Raw genomic sequence first — 20,184 nt, forward strand, 5'->3', positions numbered from 1 at the left:
ATCAGTGCTGGGCCCACTGTTATTTGTCATTTATATTAATGATTTGGATGAGAATATAGGGGGCATGGATAGTAAGTTTGCAGATGACACCACGATTGGTGGCATAGTGGACAGTGAAGAAAGTCATCTCCAATTGCAACGGATCTTGATCAATTGGGCCAGTGGGCTGACAAATGGCAGATGGAGTTTAATTTAGACAAATGCGAGGTGATGCATTTTGGTAGATTGAATCAGGACAGAACTTACTTAGTTAATGGTAGGACGTTGGGGAGAGTTACAGAACAAAGAGATCGAGGGGTACAGGTTCATAGCTCTTTGAAAGTGGAGTCACAGGTGGATGGAATGGTGAAGGCGGCATTCGGCATGCTTGGTTTCATCGGTCAAAACATTGAATACAGGAGTTGGGACGTCTTGTTGAAGTTGTACAAAACATTGGTAAGGCCACACTTGGAATACTGTGTGCAATTCTGGTCACCCTATTATAGAAAGGATATTAAACTAGAAAGAGTGCAGAAAAGATTTACTCGGATGCTACCAGGACTTGATGGATTGAGTTATAAGGAGAGGCTGAAGAGACTGGGACCTTTTTCTCTGGAGCGTAGGAGGCTGAGAGGTGACCTTATAGAGGTCTATAAAATAATGAGGGGCATAGACAAGGTAGATAGTCAATATCTTTTCCCAAAGGTAGGGGAGACTAAAACTAGAGGGCATAGGTTTAAGGTGAGAGGGGAGAGATACAAAAGCATCCAGAGGGGCAATTTTTTCACAGACGGTGGTGAGTGTCTAGAACAAGCTGCCAGAGGTAGTAGTAGAGGCGGGTACAATTTTATCTTTTAAAAAGCATTTAGATGGTCGAATAAATGGCTTTTGAAAAACTCTGTGACTTGGTCTGGCTACTTAAAGGGAACATAGAACATAGAACATTACAGCGCAGTACAGGCCCTTCGGCCCTCGATGTTGCGCCGACCAGTGAAACCAATCTAAAGCCCCTCTAATCTACACTATTCCAATATCATCCATATGTTTACCCAATAACCATTTGAATGCTCTTAAACAAAGCTGTAATAAACCAAAAGGTTCCTCAACACCCTACAAGACTCACACTATCCTGACTTTGAACTATATCAAGCTTCCATTGATTCCTGCAACAAAATCTTGGAACTCAATTCTTAAGAGCACTGTGGGTGTACCTACATCAGGTGACTGCAGTGGTTCAAGGTGGCGGTCCTAAAGGACAATAAAGGGATAGACTTCATAAAATAAAAAATGTATACAAAAAAAATGGGAAATAATGTATTACTTATAAACAGCATCCTATTAAAGTCATTGCCAGACTATAATATTGAAATTTTATTCTGTCAAAAATCAGAACTCCATGTACCAATACAAACAGAAGCAATGCTTAGGTTAGGTTCTTGAAAATTTTGAATGACAAAAAAAATCAAGCATTCAAATTTGTACAACTTGTTATTGTTTATTATGGCCTTGGATTCAGAGCGTACCCAGATCTGATTATTTAAAAAAAACTTGTAGTTTGGATATCAAGCTCATATTAATAATTATTCTAGAAAAATATACAGTCTGCAAATAGAACTGAATTATTGTAAAGAATCACTCAATCTTATAAATGCATGCACAAAGTTGATCAACTCTGCATACAAATTACAATTTAATTAAAGTTTCATTTGAGGCAGTTTTGTGCAAATGCTGAAGTAAAATAAATGATTTTTTAAAAAAGCACAGGATTAACAGGCACTTTTTTTTATTAGATATGGACAGTGCTAACAGGATTTCTTCCACTAATAAACAAAGCTGCAAATGGTCTGAAATCTTCAAAAAGGATCTCCTTCTCATTCTGGATTGAGAGAAAAGTTTTATTTTAACTGCTTCAACCTTTTTCTTCACTCGTCTTTCAACCATTTGTGGCTTCAGCTTTTCGATGACGTGTTGTAAACCTTAAGGAAGAGAACACATTGCAAAATGTTAGATTTAATTCTACTCCATTCCATTGAAAAAAAACTGGTCACCAGGAGGACCCTGCTTGGCCACCTGCCTCAGAATCCTGGCCAGGGCTGTAAACATCAGTGCAAAACACTCACCTTTTGAGTACGGACCACACATCAACATTACTCATGTCAGCCAGTAGAAATGGTCACAACCCATCTCTTAAATGGCAGATGACCTGGTTAACAGGCATGGAAGTGAAGGCGGTTATGTGTAAAAGTTGCTAGTTCTCATTAAGCAACTTGATAAGACTGGAAGTCTTCCAGCCAGTGAACAGTTCTTTCTCTTACCTACAAATCCCAGTTGGAAGGGAAGAGATAAATGCAGAGACAAAAGCTGGCAGTCCATTGATACAATCATTAAGTTCACGTAAACCTTCAAGTGTCACCAATGAACTGCCAAAGAGCTGCTGCAGTATTGTCACACTGAAAACAGTTTAAATGACACCTCAGCGCTAACTTAATCTCCAGTGTTGGGTGAACAGTTTGAAAGAAAAACCACAATGGGTTTTCAGTAGACATGTCAAAACTGTTGCAAATTGCATTAGAAATTTTGGCAAGGCTAGTTAAACCTTGCCTCAAGTACAAGCATTTGTTTCTACTGCTTCCTCAAGATAAGGTGCATAGGTTTCACAGCAAAAATAAACCACAAAAAGACCTACAGTAAACAGCTGCACACAAGCAGTAAGTTTTCTATAAATGCTCCATTACAAAAATGAAAAATAAACTAGGACCAAGGGCCTAATTTGAACACTGAATAAAGCCACCCACAATCAGTGCATCCAGTTCAGCATATTAGTTGCTGGCCATTAGGTACCAGGACTTCTCAAAGTCATTTTATGGAAGACAAACATTTGAAAAACACTTACCTCCTTTTAAAAAAAAACTTTTGCTTAATCGAGATTTCTCTTTTTCAGACTGATGATTATTTCACTTAAATTCTGGTCAAGCCGCTGATATTCAGATACATTTGGACGTCTAGTTCTTCTGGACCCATTTTTCTGACACACGGCAGTGATCTGGAATGAATCAAATACGTGGTACAGACAATTCTGTTTAAAACTCAGTCTGTGGCCATTGTTGAAATAATAATTGTTGTGGCATAATGCAACTAGCATCTTAGATCTAAAAGGAGAGTTTCAAATCATCAAAGGAGTAATTTTAACCTCTCGCCAGGTGGACATGGCATCCTGTCAATGTTTTACGCTTGGACTTCAACAGAGTAAAATTAGGTGGGGTGTAAACCAGAATTCACTGATGGTTGGTTTCATGACAAGCATTTTAAATGACTCTGTTGCCATCCCAAAACTCAGTTTAATACTCTTGTCATGGCCCAGCACACACATGAAAATTTTACAGATTTTAAAGCTATGCTTTAAAAAGTTAACTAATAAATAATCTTTAATGATGTTAAGATGGCTGCAGCATACAATGTGACATTTGGCATTTGAACTGTAAGCAGTAGAATCTGCAGTCAATACCTGATTAAATATGGACCTATAATGGGACATGGAGATGAGTTGCCTGCATGTTCCACCAGGAACATTCAAAGTCAGTGGGTGCAAGATGAATGCAAAATGCATCCCATCAACCTCTCATTTTATTGTGATGGCCCCTCATCCAAACACAAAGATCTTGGCTGTCTGGAACTAAGTTTATCTAAGACTACAACCAATGGGCTGAGGAATGACGGATGGAGTTTAATTCAGATAAATGTAAGGTGTTGCATTTTGGCAAGACAAACCAGGGCAGGACTTACACAGTTCATGGAACGTAGGAGAACGAGGGGTGACCTTGTAGAGGTTTATAAAACCATGACGGGTATAGATGAGGTCAATAGCCAAGGTCTTTTCTCAGGGTAGGGGAATCCAAAACCAGAGGTTTAAGATGAGAGGGGAAAGATTTCAAAAAGACTTGAGGGGCAATCTTTTCACACAGAGGATGGTGCGTATATGGAATGAGCTGCCAGAGGAAGTGGTAGAGGTGGGTACAGTTCCAACATTTAAAAGACGTTTGGGCAGATACATGGATAGGAAAGGTTTAGAGTGATATGGGCCAAGTCCAGGTAAATGGGACTAGTTCAGTTTAGGAAACCTTATCAGCATGGATGAGTTAGATCAAAGGGTCTGTTTTGGTGCTGCATATCTCTATGACTCTAACTCAAGTGTTGAAAGGCTGCAAAGTAGGATGTTTATTTGCCTAACCAGCTTGTTGGAAAAGGATTTTGGACTTGTAACAGGTTCGGTAAGACAGTAGTGATTGCAGGCAATGATCCGCCCAACATATAGCCATAAAAATGTATATCTGTGGTACTATTAGTGTAGCCCACAATAGTGTCCCCTCCTACCATTAAAACTTTTAGTTCCTAAGTTTTATCATCTGCCAGCAGGTTGACTTTATAAGCAGCATTTCACCAGGCTAATTGTTGGCACAGCTTAGATCATCTACACTGACAGGTCACAGGGCGGCACAGTGGTTAGCACTGCTGCTTCACAGCGCCAGGGACCCATGTTCAATTCCTGGCTTGGGTCACCGTCTGTGCAGAGTTTGCACATTCTCCTCGTGTCTGCGTGGGTTTCCTCCGGGTGCTCCGGTTTCCTCCCATAGTCCAAAGATGTACAGGTTAGGTTGATTGGCCATGATAAATTGACCCTAGTGCCAGGGGATTAGCAGGGTAAATAGGAGGAGTTACGGGAATAGGGCATGGTGATCGGTGCAGACTCGATGGGCCGAATGGCCTCCTTTTGTACTGTAGGGATTCTGAAAGTCATTGGAGGTGAATCTGAGAGTTTGGCTCTTCACTCTACAATATACATACAGTGGAACTGTGACTTTCAACATGACCATGATTAGGTTTGCAGAGCCTGTTTTAAAGAGTTCACACTTGCACCATTTGATTCCAAATGTTTGTTTTTAAATTAACAAACACGGAGCAATTTTTCCTCCTCTGAAAATTGGGTTATGGCATGAAAATCTTGGGTTCGAATGCTGATTTTATCCTTAAGATCCAAAACTAAAATCTTTGGAGTGAGTACCAAAAAACCAAAAAGCTGACAAGCTTACCTTATTTTTGCTGTGGTAAAGGATATACACGACCGCCACAAGCAATGAACCAGTCAGTAGGTAAATTATGAAGTGATTTTCAAATAATTCTGATTGCACAGTTCCCTTGATGGGGGGTGTGGCTGGCCCTCCAACTCCGTCATTTGGTGGGTTCGGTGGCCCGGATCCGTCGCCGGGCTGGGGCGGCTTCCCGGATCCGTCGCCGGGCTGGGGCGGCTTCCCGGATCCGTCGCCGGGCTGGGGCGGCTTCCCGGATCCGTCGCCGGGCTGGGGCGGCTTCCCGGATCCGTCGCCGGGCTGGGGCGGCTTCCCGGATCCGTCGCCGGGCTGGGGCGGCTTCCCGGATCCGTCGCCGGGCTGGGGCGGCTTCCCGGATCCGTCGCCGGGCTGGGGCGGCTTCCCGGATCCGTCGCCGGGCTGGGGCGGCTTCCCGGATCCGTCGCCGGGCTGGGGCGGCTTCCCGGATCCGTCGCCGGGCTGGGGCGGCTTCCCGGATCCGTCGCCGGGCTGGGGCGGCTTCCCGGATCCGTCGCCGGGCTGGGGCGGCTTCCCGGATCCGTCGCCGGGCTGGGGCGGCTTCCCGGATCCGTCGCCGGGCTGGGGCGGCTTCCCGGATCCGTCGCCGGGCTGGGGCGGCTTCCCGGATCCGTCGCCGGGCTGGGGCGGCTTCCCGGATCCGTCGCCGGGCTGGGGCGGCTTCCCGGATCCGTCGCCGGGCTGGGGCGGCTTCCCGGATCCGTCGCCGGGCTGGGGCGGCTTCCCGGATCCGTCGCCGGGCTGGGGCGGCTTCCCGGATCCGTCGCCGGGCTGGGGCGGCTTCCCGGATCCGTCGCCGGGCTGGGGCGGCTTCCCGGATCCGTCGCCGGGCTGGGGCGGCTTCCCGGATCCGTCGCCGGGCTGGGGCGGCTTCCCGGATCCGTCGCCGGGCTGGGGCGGCTTCCCGGATCCGTCGCCGGGCTGGGGCGGCTTCCCGGATCCGCCGCCGGGCTGGGGCGGCTTCCCGGATCCGCCGCCGGGCTGGGGCGGCTTCCCGGATCCGCCGCCGGGCTGGGGCGGCTTCCCGGATCCGCCGCCGGGCTGGGGCGGCTTCCCGGATCCGCCGCCGGGCTGGGGCGGCTTCCCGGATCCGCCGCCGGGCTGGGGCGGCTTCCCGGATCCGTCGCCGGGCTGGGGCGGCTTCCCGGATCCGTCGCCGGGCTGGGGCGGCTTCCCGGATCCGTCGCCGGGCTGGGGCGGCTTCCCGGATCCGTCGCCGGGCTGGGGCGGCTTCCCGGATCCGTCGCCGGGCTGGGGCGGCTTCCCGGATCCGTCGCCGGGCTGGGGCGGCTTCCCGGATCCGTCGCCGGGCTGGGGCGGCTTCCCGGATCCGTCGCCGGGCTGGGGCGGCTTCCCGGATCCGTCGCCGGGCTGGGGCGGCTTCCCGGATCCGTCGCCGGGCTGGGGCGGCTTCCCGGATCCGTCGCCGGGCTGGGGCGGCTTCCCGGATCCGTCGCCGGGCTGGGGCGGCTTCCCGGATCCGTCGCCGGGCTGGGGCGGCTTCCCGGATCCGTCGCCGGGCTGGGGCGGCTTCCCGGATCCGTCGCCGGGCTGGGGCGGCTTCCCGGATCCGTCGCCGGGCTGGGGCGGCTTCCCGGATCCGTCGCCGGGCTGGGGCGGCTTCCCGGATCCGTCGCCGGGCTGGGGCGGCTTCCCGGATCCGTCGCCGGGCTGGGGCGGCTTCCCGGATCCGTCGCCGGGCTGGGGCGGCTTCCCGGATCCGTCGCCGGGCTGGGGCGGCTTCCCGGATCCGTCGCCGGGCTGGGGCGGCTTCCCGGATCCGTCGCCGGGCTGGGGCGGCTTCCCGGATCCGTCGCCGGGCTGGGGCGGCTTCCCGGATCCGTCGCCGGGCTGGGGCGGCTTCCCGGATCCGTCGCCGGGCTGGGGCGGCTTCCCGGATCCGTCGCCGGGCTGGGGCGGCTTCCCGGATCCGTCGCCGGGCTGGGGCGGCTTCCCGGATCCGTCGCCGGGCTGGGGCGGCTTCCCGGATCCGTCGCCGGGCTGGGGCGGCTTCCCGGATCCGTTGGTCGGCGTCCCGGATCCGTTGTTCGGCGTCCCGGATCCGTTGGTCGGCGTCGTGGATCCGTTGGTCGGCGTCGTGGATCCGTTGGTCGGCGTCGTGGATCCGTTGGTCGGCGTCGTGGATCCGTTGGTCGGCGTCGTGGATCCGTTGGTCGGCGTCGTGGATCCGTTGGTCAGCGTCGTGGATCCAGTTTCCGGTCTGGTTTTCGCTGCAGATTCAGTTGCTGATGAGTTCGACGCTGCCAATGCATCTAGTTGATGGTTCCACAAATTTCCAATATTGCAAATGGAGGCAGAAAGAGCAGAAAAGAACAGTGAAAATGTTACATTATTACATACTGTACTCGATGTCCCAAAACATTCTCAGCAAAATATAGCTATTATTGTTATGCAGATAAACATAGCAATTTAACTATGCCTTCCAAAATCCCCAAGAAAGCAAAATGAGATTAGTAACTCAATATTTTAACTGATGATGTTTGAGGAATAAATGCTGACTAAGAAAAAAAAGGGATATAGATCGTCTAAGTGAGTGGGCGAGGGTCTCATAGAATCATAGAAACCCTACAGTGCAGAAGGAGGCCATTCGGCCCATCGAGTCTGCACCGACCACAATCCCACCCAGGCCCTATCCCCACATATTTACCCGCTAATCCCTCTAACCTACGCATCCCAGGACTCTAAGGGGCAATTTTTAACCTGGCCAATCAAGCTAACCTGCACATCTTTGGACTGTGGGAGGAAACCGGAGCACCCGGAGGAAACCCACGCAGACACGAGGAGAATGTGCAAACTCCACACAGACAGTGACCCGAGCCGGGAATCGAACCCGGGACCCTGGAGCTGTGAAGCAGCAGTGCTAACCACTGTGCTACCGTGCCGCTACCGTACCGGGTCTGGCAGATGGAGTAAATTTTGGTAAAAGGGAGGTCATCCATTTTGGTAGGAATAATAGCAAAATGGACTATTATTTAAATGATAAAAAATTGCAGCATGCTGTTGTGCAGAGGGACCCGGGTGTCCTTGTGCACGAATCACAAAAAGTTGGTTTGCAGGTGCAGAGGGTAATTAAGGCGGCAAATGGAATTTTGTCCTTCATTGCTAGAGGGTTGGAATTTAAAAACAACGAGGCTATGTTGCAGGTGTCTCAGGTGCTGGTGAGGTCACACCTAGAGTACTGTGTACAGTTTTGGTCTCCTTACTTGAGAAAGAATATACTGGCACTGGAGAGGATGCAGAGGAAAGTCACTAGGTTGATTCCAGAGTTGAGAGGATTGGCTTATGAGGAGAGACTGAGTAGACTGGGACGATACTCATTGGAATTCAGAAGAATGAGGGAAGATCTTTTAGAAACGTATAAGATTATGAAGGGAATAGATAAGATAGAAGCAGGGAAGTTGTTTCCACTGGCAGAACTAGGGGGCTTGGCCTCAAAATAAGGGGGAGCAGGTTTAGGACTGACTTGAGGAGGAACCTCTTCACACAAAGGGTTGTGAATCTGTGGAATTCCCTGAAGCAGTTGAGGCTACCTCATTGAATGTTTTTAAGGCAAGGATAGTTAAATTTCTGAACAGTAAAGGAATTAAGGGTTATGGTGAGCGGGCGGGTAAGTGGAGCTGAGTGCACAAAACAATCAGCCATGATCTTATTGAATGGCGGAGCAGGCTCGAGAGGCCAGATGGCCTACTCCTAGTTCTTATAATCAAGAAACTCTGTTATAATACAGCAGCATCATTCAGAGCTGTACAAAAAGATGACTAGTTAAAAATATCCAAATATTCATACCTTGTCTTTACTTTTACAAACCAGTTATTGACTCTGCATGGAAACACAACTTTTATAGCTGCAGCTTCCTTACTGTCAAACTTGCGATATATATACCCCAGTGCAGGAACTAGAGAAGCTTGAAATACTCCATGGAAAGTGGGGTACCCATATGTATTTTGACACCTTGTCAAATGGTTAACATACAGTAATGCCAGCAGTGACACCTGATCTGCTATTCTGACTTGGCCATAAGCTTATGTTGGTGAGCAGGCCATCAGTAAAACAATATTGGTTTTCCCAAGGAAGGTCCAAGTTAGAATAACAAGTCATAAAATGAGACGGTGCTAACCATCCACATACAAGATTCAATGCATCAGTAATCTATCAGAGAGTTCCTAAACATCAGAGGTAAAAAAGTAATTAAACTCCCAGTACCACTTTAAAAGAGCAGTAAAAGGAGGCAGCTATCAGTGTATCTAGAATACTCCTGCTCCCAAAACCTTGCCAGCAACATGTGGAGGGTCTTAATTGTGTAACAAAGTTCCCCTTTTTACACTAAAGGGTCATAGAAATCATAGAAATCATAGAAACCCTACAGTGCAGAAGGAGGCCATTCGGCCCATCGAGTCTGCACCGACCACAATCCCACCCAGGCCCTACCCCCACATATTTACCCGCTAATCCACGCATCTCAGGGGCAATCTTAACCTGGCCAATCAACCTAACCCGCACATCTTTGGACTGTGGGAGGAAACCGGAGCACCCGGAGGAAACCCACGCAAACACGAGGAGAATGTGCAAACTCCACACAGACAGTGACCCGAGCCAGGAATCGAACCCGGGACCCTGGAGCTGTGAAGCAGCAGTGCTAACCACTGTGCTACCGTGCCGCCCTTGGTCAGGAAGACAAAAATATGAATATTTAGAAAGAATTGGCACTAGGAAGGTGATAGGGAAAGAAAAAATCCTGGTAGGTTCGAGATAATTTTAAGCCATTAGGCATTTAAGACACTGACAGAACGAACAGCATGGAGTTAAATCAGACTTAAGCTAACAAGGGAAAGTTTACACACATATGAATGCAGTAAGAGATTTAAAACAAGTGATTGTGATTTTAACACAGTTTGATATTTTAAATGTATTCAATGTATTTTATAAAAGTAATTGTGCACTTTAGCCAAAAGCAGATTGCTGCAAGGTACGATGGTATAGGGGCATCCAGATGGAACCGCATTCTTAGAGAACAATGAAACTTCAGAATGTGCAAGTTCTTATCAACAAGAATTGCTAGCAGTAAGGTTCTCAGGGCTACTTATGAATAGAGTTATTCACTATCCAGATAAGACAATGCCTTCTCAGACATGAAAACGTGCAATAGTCTGATTTGGCCAGTGACGTGGAGGAAACTGTTGGGAATATTAACTTTGACCTCAGCGTCTGGGGTTGCGAAGCAATAGAGGCAGCAAAAGGGGGAGGAAGCATCCGGATTCCACGGACCAATGAAATCCCATCATGTCAGAGGGTAAAGTGCAATTGGCTAAAGTATGTGACAGATGTTACTGATGATTTGTGTGTTGAAGATGATTGATTCCAAGATAATGAAAGGCAGGAGAATTTGATAAGAAAACTGTATAATTGATCTATTCTAAACTGTAAACATTAGAGTTTATTGGAGATGTCAGGCTGCTCTATGTCTGGAGGGGCCTAGGACTCTTCGATAATCTCTCCCCGAGACTCACTGGTCAAATAAAGGTACATCTTTAAACTGGGACACTGGCTTTTGTGAGTCTTTGTATTGGCGATACCCGGCCACCTCGCAAGCCCCACTAATAGAAAGTTAAAAGCAATTGACTGAAGGAAACTCAAGTTGGAAAGATAAAAACAACAAGTAATTGTTAAGGTATGGATCAGAAACCCCAAGGTACATTATGAAGCCTGACTAGACCCCAATAGTTTTTCTATTTTGGCATTGATGTGAGGATAAGGTGTGATTCTATTGACACACTAGGAAGCTTTAATCAAAACAAACTTCATTCAACAATATAGTTTAACTATAATGAATGAATTAGCTTAACTTTTAACAATTGAAATACTTAAACATGACAAGATACAGCTAACCTATCTCTATGGTGGCTAGTCAGGGTGGAAATGTTAATTACAAGGGTGCACAGGCTCAAGGTGAGAGGGGGAAAGTTTAAGGGGAACGTGCGGGGTAAGTTTTTCACAGAGAATGGTGGGTGCCTGGAATGCGCTGCCAAAGGAAGTGGTGGAAGGAGGCACATTAGCAACATTTAAGAGACATCTGGATGGGTACATGAATAGGGAGGGAATAGACGGATAAGGACTGAGTAAGGGCAGAAGGTTTCTTCTGTAGTTTAGTTAGGGCACCATGATCAGCGCAGACTTGGAGGGCTGAAAATCCTGTTCCTGTGCTGTACTTTTCTTTGTATTAGTTCCAATTCAGGCAATGTTCCTCTTATAGACTTAAACTCCTCTTCAAAATCAGTTTACGTATTTGTATTTGGGCTGGAAGTCCTCAAGCCTCCAGAACATCTCTAGAGAGAGAGACACCTGTTTCTCCCAGCAGGACACAGACAGCAGCCTTGAGAGAGAGACAGAGAGATCTATTGCTTCTTTCAGAACATGGCAGTAACTGTCTGCTTTTCCCTTGTAAACTTAGCTCCTCCCCTTAAGCACATGACTGTCAATCCACGTAATCAAAACCCTACTCTGAAACCCCAGGGGTAAAACCAACTTAACAAAAGTGCATTAACTCAGATAAGAACAAGCACATCCCCAGCTAAAATCAATCATTAGCCTGCATTCTCAGCATGTGGACTACCTGGTGCCCAGACAAATCGGCACCATGTAAAACAGCTGAATTTTAAACATAACTCTCACATGAAACATGATATGAATACATTTCTTAAAAGGCACAGCATCATCACATAATATACAAGTATTTATAGAATACAGACTAGCTCTGACCCACATAAGTCAGGGTTTAAACAAATTTGATAACTAAAATATTATTAATGCCAGGGCCAATTTTATTTAGACAAATAAAATCAAATCAAACAAGGCTTACTAAGACTTCAAAAATTTACCCACATGTTAATAAGTACTTGACAAATGAAAGTGATATACTGAAAGGTTAGTTTAGATTTTCCTTATTGAGCACAATCTTGATATTGGACTTTTAAATGCACCCATTCCACTGATGTCAAGATTGGCACAAATTTCATTAGAATACTCCCAAATGTGAGGGCGGGTGCAAACTAATATAAACAATAAGGAGCCAAAGGAAGTTAAGAACCTGGAACCTCAGAGCAGTGGATACGATCATCGGATTTCTGCTGCTATTGAAAATTCCCACCCAGACGCAATGCTACTTCACATTTCTGCCAGGCCTTAAAGCCCAGCTTTCTTAGAAATGCACAACACTGCATTCCTTAGGGAACTCTGCTGTGGCAGAGTAGAGTCGGGAAGACAAGATATGCGTCCTTTTTACAGCACGAGTTGCCCTATGGTAAGGTTTTTTCTGTCTAACATTACCTGGGTAACTAACCAGGTATGTACATCGATACTATCCAAGGTCTCTGACTCTAACTGAGCATCAGAAACATTCACAGGAGGGTCCAGGGCAGTAGGAGAATTGCCCATGAAAAATGCAAACTTTCCAGGCGACTCCCATGTGGATCCATATGCCAGGACTTCCAAACAGTTGTCTATGAAGTCTCTGACGCCAGGTATAGAAATGAAAAGTTTAAACTCCAATTAACTAAATCATTCACGCAAATCAGGGACAGTACAAAACCTGTAATGGGAACTTTTTCCATTTTTAATGTAGCTAACGAGAAAAATATGTACTGAATTGCATTTCCTGTCCGGGTCTCAGGTGAGGATAAATTTACGATGCTCAAAAATTGGAATACCAGAAAAAAAATTCTATAAAACCCAATAATCTCAATATATAATCAAGTAGTCAGATGGAAAAATGTGAGTTGATTAGGAAGAGCCAGCTTGGATTTCTAAAGGGGAAATCGTGTTTAATTAACTTGGGAGGTTTTTTTTGAGGTGGTAACAGAAAGGGTTATTGAGGGTAATGCAGTTGATGTGGCAGACATGCACTTTCAGAAGGCACAATTCTGACCACAATTCTGTTAGCTTTAGGATAGTGATGGAAAAGGATGAGTGGTGTCACAAGGGTAAGGTGTTGAATTGGGGGAAGGCTAACTTTAGTGGGATTATGCAGAAATTGGCAGCTCTTGATTGGGAGAGGCTGTTTGAGGGTAAATCCACATCTGGCATGTGGGAGTCTTTTAAGGAACAGTTGTCAGGGCTGCAGGACAGGCATGTGCCTGTAAAAAAGGATAGGAAGGGTAGGATTCGAGAACCGTGGATAACCAGGGAAATTGAGGGACTGGTCAAAAAGAAAAGAGAGGCGTATGTTAGGTCCAGGCAGCTAAAAACAGAGGGAGCTCTGGAGGAGTACAAAGAAAGTAGGAAAGAACTCTTACGGGGAATTAGAAGGGCAAAAAGGGGTCACGAAATGTCCTTGGCAGATAGGATTAAGGAGAATCCCAAGGCATTTTATTCATACGTTAGGAACAAAAGGGTTGTCAGGGAAAAAAATCGGACCTCTCAGGGACAAAAGTGGGGAATTATGCTTGGAGCCCAAAGAAGTAGGGGAGATCCTAAATGAATACTTTGCGTCGGTATTCACAAAGGAGAGGGATGTGTTGACTGGGAGTGTCTCGGAGGGGAGTGTTGAACCGTTGGGGAAAATCTCCATTACAAGGGAGGAAGTGTTAGGTTTGTTAGAGAATATAAAGACTGACAAATCCCCAGGGCCTGATGGAATCTATCCAAGGCTGCTCAGGGAGACGAGAGATGAAATCGCCGGGCCTCTCGTCACTGGACGCAGGTGAGGTCCCAGAGGATTGGAGGATAGCTAATGTGGTCCCGTTATTTAAGAAGGGTAGGAAGGATAACCCAGGTAATTATAGGCCGGTGAGCTTGACGTCCGTGGTGGGGAAGTTGTTGGAGAAGATTCTTAGAGATAGGATGTATGCGCATTTAGAAAGGAATAAACTCATTAACGATAGTCAGCATGGTTTTGTGAGAGGGAGGTCATGCCTCACTAACCTGGTGGAGTTTTTTGAAGAAGTGACCAGAATGGTTGACGAGGGAAGGGCCGTGGATGTCGTCTATATGGACTTTAGTAAAGCGTTTGACAAAGTCCCTCATGGTAGGCTGGTGAAAAAGGTTGGATCTCATGGGATAAAGTGGGAGGTGGCTAGATGGGTGGAGAACTGGCTTGGTCACAGAAGACAGAGGGTGGTAGTGGAAGGGTCTTTTTCCGGCTGGAGGCCTGTGACTAGTGGTGTTCCGCAGGGCTCTGTATTGGGACCTCTGTTGTTTGTGATTTATATAAACGATCTGGAAGAAGGTGTAACTGGGGTGATCAGTAAGTTTGCGGACGACACAAAATTGGCAGGACTTGCAGATAGTGAGGAGCATTGTCAGAAGCTACAGAAGGATATAGATAGGCTGGAAATTTGGGCAAAGAAATGGCAGATGGAGTTCAATCCTGATAAATGCGAAGTGATGCATTTTGGTAGAAATAATGTAGGGAGGAGCTATACGATAAATGGCAGAACCATAAAGGGCGTAGATACGCAGAGGGACCTGGGTGTGCAAGTCCACAGATCCTTGAAGGTGATGTCATAGGTGGAGAAGGTGGTGAAGAAGGCATATGGCATGCTTGCCTTTGTAGGACGGGGCATAGAGTATAAAAGTTGGGGTCTGATGTTGCAGATGTATAGAACGTTCGTTCGGCCGCATTTGGAATACTGCGTCCAGTTCTGGTCGCCACACTACCAGGGAGCGGCACGGGCTTGGAGGCCGAAGGGCCTGTTCCTGTGCTGTATTGTTCTTTGCATTCAATACAGTGCCACACAACATACTTGTGAGAAAAGTTATAGCTCCTGGAATGAAAGAGACAGTAACAATATGGATACAAAATTGGCTGAATAATAGGAAGCATAGAGTCATGGTCGATGGATAATTTTCAGGCTGGAGGAGGGTTTTGTAGTGGTGTTCCCCAGGGGTCTGTACTGTGACCTTTGCTTTTCCTGATATATTTTAATGATCTAGATCTTGTTGTGTTGGGGACAATTTCAACATTTACGGACGACAAAGCTTGGAAGTATTGTAAAGTGTGAGGAGGACAGTGTAGAACTTCAAAAGGACATAGACAAGTTGGTGGAGTGGGCTGACAGGTGGCAGATGAAGTACACTATCTGTGAGGTGACCCATTTTGGGAGGAAGAATGTGGAGGGACAATACAAAATAAGGGGTAACATTTTTAAGTGCAGGAGCAGAAGGATCTGAGTGTACATATGCATAGGTCATCCCTAATTGCCCTTGAACCGAGTGGCTTGTGAGGCCATTTAAGAGTCAGCCATGGGTGCAGGAGAAAGGCACTAAGCCATGATGCGCTTTTGGAGAGCTGGTGCAAACACGATGGGCCAAATGGCCTCATTCTGCGCCCAAATAATTGTGTGTTTCTATAAAGAGAACCCCTGAACTTGTACATTCCGGAAACTCCTGATTCAAGGGCGGGAACCGTTTTTTTTAATGGGCAGAGGCATTGAGATCAAAGTATTGAACTCAGGCACGAATTTAATTCGTTCCAGTCCAAAATCCCACTCCCCACAAGTTCCGTGAGGCTCAGAATTAGATTGGGGATTTTCCCTGTCCCTGGCCGGGAGGGCCGGGAGGGCGTAATACGCCGCAAAATAGGCGGACATCATAAACATTAACAAAAATCCTCTTCTCCTCCCAAACAAGGAAGTCAGTAAAAACGAAAGTGAAGGCGCTGATTGAACCCATGGTTGGTTACATGGGAATGGGTTTCACAGCGCTCCAGCAAACTTTCCATGTGTCCAAGATTGAGGTCGGACCACAGTAAATTGGCCCCAATTAACAGAAATTCATAATCTACATCCAAATAAAAGTTACATTGAAACTATTGCCATTTCTCCCGCCTCTCACTCAGAAGGAGAAATTACTTCACTTTACTCGTAAGTGAAAACAGAACTTCCTATCTTTGGACATTTAAATAAATTATTTACAATACAGCACTGGAGTAATAATTCCCAATTCCCTGGGATAGCAGTGGGACTCTGGAAGCTGGACTCGTTCTTATAGGATCTGTGCACCTGCTCCTGAAGTCAATTTCCCAGTGAAATGGCAACAGCTAGTCTGACACCTTCACCCCCACCAACAATTCGAGTTTTACATTCAACAACTTACCATTTATGATGAGACACATCATAACAATCACAGGGAAGTTGATGTTCCACGCCATGTTGCTGTATACGGGGAGATGAGTTTGAAAGTACAACGCGGAAATCCACCCACACTTAATGCAATCGAATTGAAATAAATTCTGGCGCCGCCCTATATCCGTTTACAGAACGGTCCCCTAAATACAAATATATATATATAGACAAACACAGGGCTGTGATCGGTACTCTTGGATAGAATGAGATCGATTCGCCTAAGGCTAAATTCTCCTATTAACAATTAGTTAATTGTTTGACGGTCATGCGGCCAAATGAAAGCTTTTGGAGGTGGAGTTTTCTTTTAATGGGATGTGGGCGTTGCTGGCAGGGTCAGCATTTATTGATCGTCACTAATAATCTCTCTTGAGATTATGGATGATAAATCGTTGCCTTGCAGTCCATGTGGTGTAGGTACACCCCCCGTGACGTTAGGGAGGGAGTTCCTGGATTTTGATACAACTAGGTGGGCCTTCACTCCTGAGCCCCCCATCCCTGGATTGAGGGGGTGTACCCCAAAGATGCAGTGGGGCATCCCCTTATTAGGTTCCCAGGTAAGGTTTCCAAGGCAATTGCCCCAGAAGTGCTAACTTCCTCTGGATAATCACAAACTCAGTTTGAAATGTATTTATTAGTATCACAAGTAGGCTTACATTAACAATGTAATGACGTGGAGATGCCGGCATTGGACTGGGGTGGGCACAGTAAGAAGTCTCACAACACCAGCTTAAAGTCCAACAGGTTTATTTGGAATCACGAGCTTTCAGAGTGCTGCTCCTTTATCAGGTGAGGAACTGTGTTAGTGTGAGAATGAAGTTACTGTGAAAATCCTCTTGTCGAGACACTCCGTCACCTGTTCAGGTACACTGAGGGAGAATTTTAGCATGGCCAATGCAACCAGCACGGTTTTTGGACTGTGGATGGAAATCTGCACACCCGGAGTAAACTCACGCCGGGGAGAATGTGCAGACTCCGCACAGACGTTGACCCAAGCCAGGAATTGAACCTGGGTCCCTGACACTGTGAGGCAGCAGTGCTAACCATTGTGCCACTATGACGCTCAGGATTCTGATTCCATCACACCAATAGTTACCCTGAAAAAGTCACTTTGTCTCTGCCCCACTTGCTCTTTTTCATTTCTTTGCTCTCTTTTTTTGCTTTCTCTGTTTTCTTTTCCTCCTTTTGTTCAGCTACCCCTCGGTTTGTTTGGTTTTCTGTCTCGCTATTACTGTCTGTACTCTTCCCCAGGATGATAATCAATAATGCAAAATCAGTGCTTTGTCGTCATGCTATTGAGGAACCACTCAATGCTGTTTTATCAGCTAAGACAGCCATGTGGAAAAAAAAGTTAAATTTAGATCAACAAAATAGAAAGGGCAAAGGATTTTAAGAAAGGCAAACAAAGTCTTTAGTAAATTTTGTAACAAATGGGTATCGTCCGTGTAATAATTTGTGTTCCGCAGGTAAGGGAAGAACAGCAACATGTTTATTTACAATTAAAGGTTATACAGTGCCTTTGCAGCTTTACGGGTGTTGTCAGCTCCTGAGAAAGTTCTGGAACAGAAACCCAGGCTCACCAGGTGATCCGCCATCTTCCTCCCTGATTGTTCCCCATGTCATGTGACCCTAGTTAAATTCTCTACTACTGAGGAGTAGCCTCAGGAACCCAGTCATCAGAGAACACAGGTAATTATAGCAGTCTTACTCGCTCCACACTCCAAACTACAACTGCCCTCTCAGAGCGGTTCCCGGACAGATTACCTCACACCCAGGGTCACCTGACCTGTTCCCTTAAAGAGGCATAACAAGCCTTTCTCTGCAGCTGGATCTTTAAAGGGACAATCACCACATCCCTCCCCCTCCTAAGTCCTTTTATTCAAATGTCAATGCTCAGTTCACACAGTCCAAGATAATTAAACATGAATCTAGTCAATTATAAATTCAGTCTTTCAGGGCGTTTCCAAATCCTCGTGGAGTGATGTAACTCCTCTGGCTAGAGCACTCCCACAGGATTGCTGTCAATCGAAACCACAATGACAAGTGCTTCTTCAGGCACTGGTAGTTCAGTTCTATCTGTTTTTTCTGGAGACATTGGTTGTGCCTGCCACAGGACGACCAGGTAGTTCAGTGCTTGGCTCTTCGATAACATTCCCAGATGGCAATATCGCTGCCGATGCTGGTACTGGCTGCTGGGGCAACTCTCGCTCTTCTAAATGGTCTACGTGTTTCCAGATGATCCTTCCTTCTACAATCATCCACTTGATAAGATTGGGGCCCAGCTTTGGATACAACAGCTCCAGGGATGCAACTTGACCGTTTTTTTGGTAATTTGCAAAAGAAGCAATGGAGAGATGAGGAGATACCTTTCCACGCAGTGAGTGATTAAGGACTGGAAATGCACTGCCTGAGAGTGTGGTGGCGGCAGGTTAAATCGAGGCATTCAAAAGGTAATTGAATCTGGAAAGGAAGAACGTGCACGGTTACAAGGAGAAGGTGGGGGAATGGCACTGAGGGAATTGAATACAGGAGTTGGGACGTCTTGTTGAAGTTGTACAAGACATTGGTAAGGCCACACTTGGAATACTGTGTGCAATTCTGGTCACCCTATTATAGAAAGGATATTATTAAACTAGAAAGAGTGCAGAAAAGATTTACTAGGATGCTACCAGGACTTGATGGATTGAGTTATAAGGAGAGGCTCTATAGACTGGGACTTTTTTCTCTGAAGCGTAGGAGGCTGAGGGGTGACCTTATAGAGGTCTATAAAATAATGAGGGGCATAGACAAGGTAGATAGTCAATATCTTTTCCCAAAGGTGGGGGAGTCTAAAACTAGAGGGCATAGGTTTAAGGTGGGAGGGGAGAGATATACAAAAGTGTCCAGAGGGGCAATTTTTTCACACAGAGGGTGGTGAGTGTCTGGAACAAGCTGCCAGAGGTAGTAGTAGAGGCGGGTACAATTTTATCTTTTAAAAAGCATTTTGATAGTTACATGGGTACGATGGGATAGAGGGATATGGGCCAAATGCGGGCAATTGGGATTAGTTTAGGGGTTTAAAAAAAAGGCGGCATGGACAAGTTGGGCCAAAGGGCCTGTTTCCATGCTGTAAACCTCTATGACTCTATGACTCCAATTGCTCATTCGGAGAGCTGGGACAGACATGGTGGGCCAAACAGCCGCCTTCTGTGCTGTAACAATTCTGTGATTTGTGGAAAATCCATCGCAGACAACAGCAACAATTTGTGCTTTTGTTGCACCTTTCATATAGTAACTTGTCCGAGGATGCTTCAGAGAAGTATTCAGAAACAGGGGATTTAATACTGAGTCACTGAGGAGATATTAGGTCAGGTGACCAAAATGCTTGGTCAAAAAATGGTAGATTTTAAGGAGCATCTTAAAGGAAGAAAGAAGGGAGAGAGGTGGAGTGTTTTAGGGTTGGAATTCCAGAGCTTGGGTCTTTGGTAGCATTAAGGCATGGACACCAATCCCGGAGTGATTAAAATCAAGGATGTTCCAGAGGCCAGAATTGGATGAGTGTCAATATCTCGGAGGGTTGTAGGACTGGAGGAGATTATAGAGGTAGTGAATGGCGAGGCAGTAAAGGGAGTTGAAAATGGGATTGAGGCTTGACAACTGAGGCACTGCTTAACCAGTGTAGGATAGTGAGCAGAGGGATGATGGGTGCATGGAATTTATTGCAAGTTAGCACATGGGTACCAGAGTTTTAGGTGACCTTAAATTTATGAAGGATAGAATGTGGGATGCCAGCCAGGAGTACATTAGAATAGTACTTGGTGAATAGTACTAGAATAGTACTTTGGGGTACACCAAAGTGGCATGGTAGCACAGTGGTTAGCACGGCTGCTTCACAGCTCCAGGGACCTGGGTTCGATTCCCGGCTTGGGTCACTGTCTGTGTGGAGTTTGCACATTCTCCTCGTGTCT

General features: G+C 46.4%; 1 protein-coding gene across 1 annotated transcript; it reads right to left on the reverse strand.

The window, feature by feature from the left end:
* Window positions 1-1,738: 1,738 nt before the first annotated feature.
* On the reverse strand, window positions 1,739-16,507 carry LOC144500857 (uncharacterized). Its single transcript, XM_078224332.1, has 4 exons — window positions 16,212-16,507; window positions 5,067-7,375; window positions 2,873-3,022; window positions 1,739-1,955 (listed from the first exon to the last, which is right to left on the reverse strand). Exons 1-3 carry the CDS (start codon window positions 16,264-16,266, stop codon window positions 2,897-2,899), a joined length of 2,490 nt encoding a protein of 829 aa, XP_078080458.1. The 5' UTR covers window positions 16,267-16,507; the 3' UTR covers window positions 1,739-1,955; window positions 2,873-2,896.
* Between the last annotated feature and the right edge of the window lie 3,677 nt (window positions 16,508-20,184).

The sequence above is a fragment of the Mustelus asterias genome, chromosome 11, assembly GCF_964213995.1.
Source record: "Mustelus asterias chromosome 11, sMusAst1.hap1.1, whole genome shotgun sequence".
NCBI lineage: Eukaryota > Metazoa > Chordata > Chondrichthyes > Carcharhiniformes > Triakidae > Mustelus > Mustelus asterias.

What these genes read in the sequence shown, in the direction of transcription:
- LOC144500857 (XM_078224332.1), bottom strand. Translation starts at nt 16,266, where the DNA reads ATGGCGTGGAACATCAACTTCCCTGTGATTGTTATGATGTGTCTCATC. An exon ending in GATGTGTCTCATCATAAATG is followed by an intron (nt 7,376 to 16,211) that starts GTAAGTTGTTGA and finishes ACCATCAACTAG; the next exon opens with ATGCATTGGCAGCGTCGAAC. An exon ending in TTTACCACAGCAAAAATAAG is followed by an intron (nt 3,023 to 5,066) that starts GTAAGCTTGTCA and finishes GATTCATTCCAG; the next exon opens with ATCACTGCCGTGTGTCAGAA.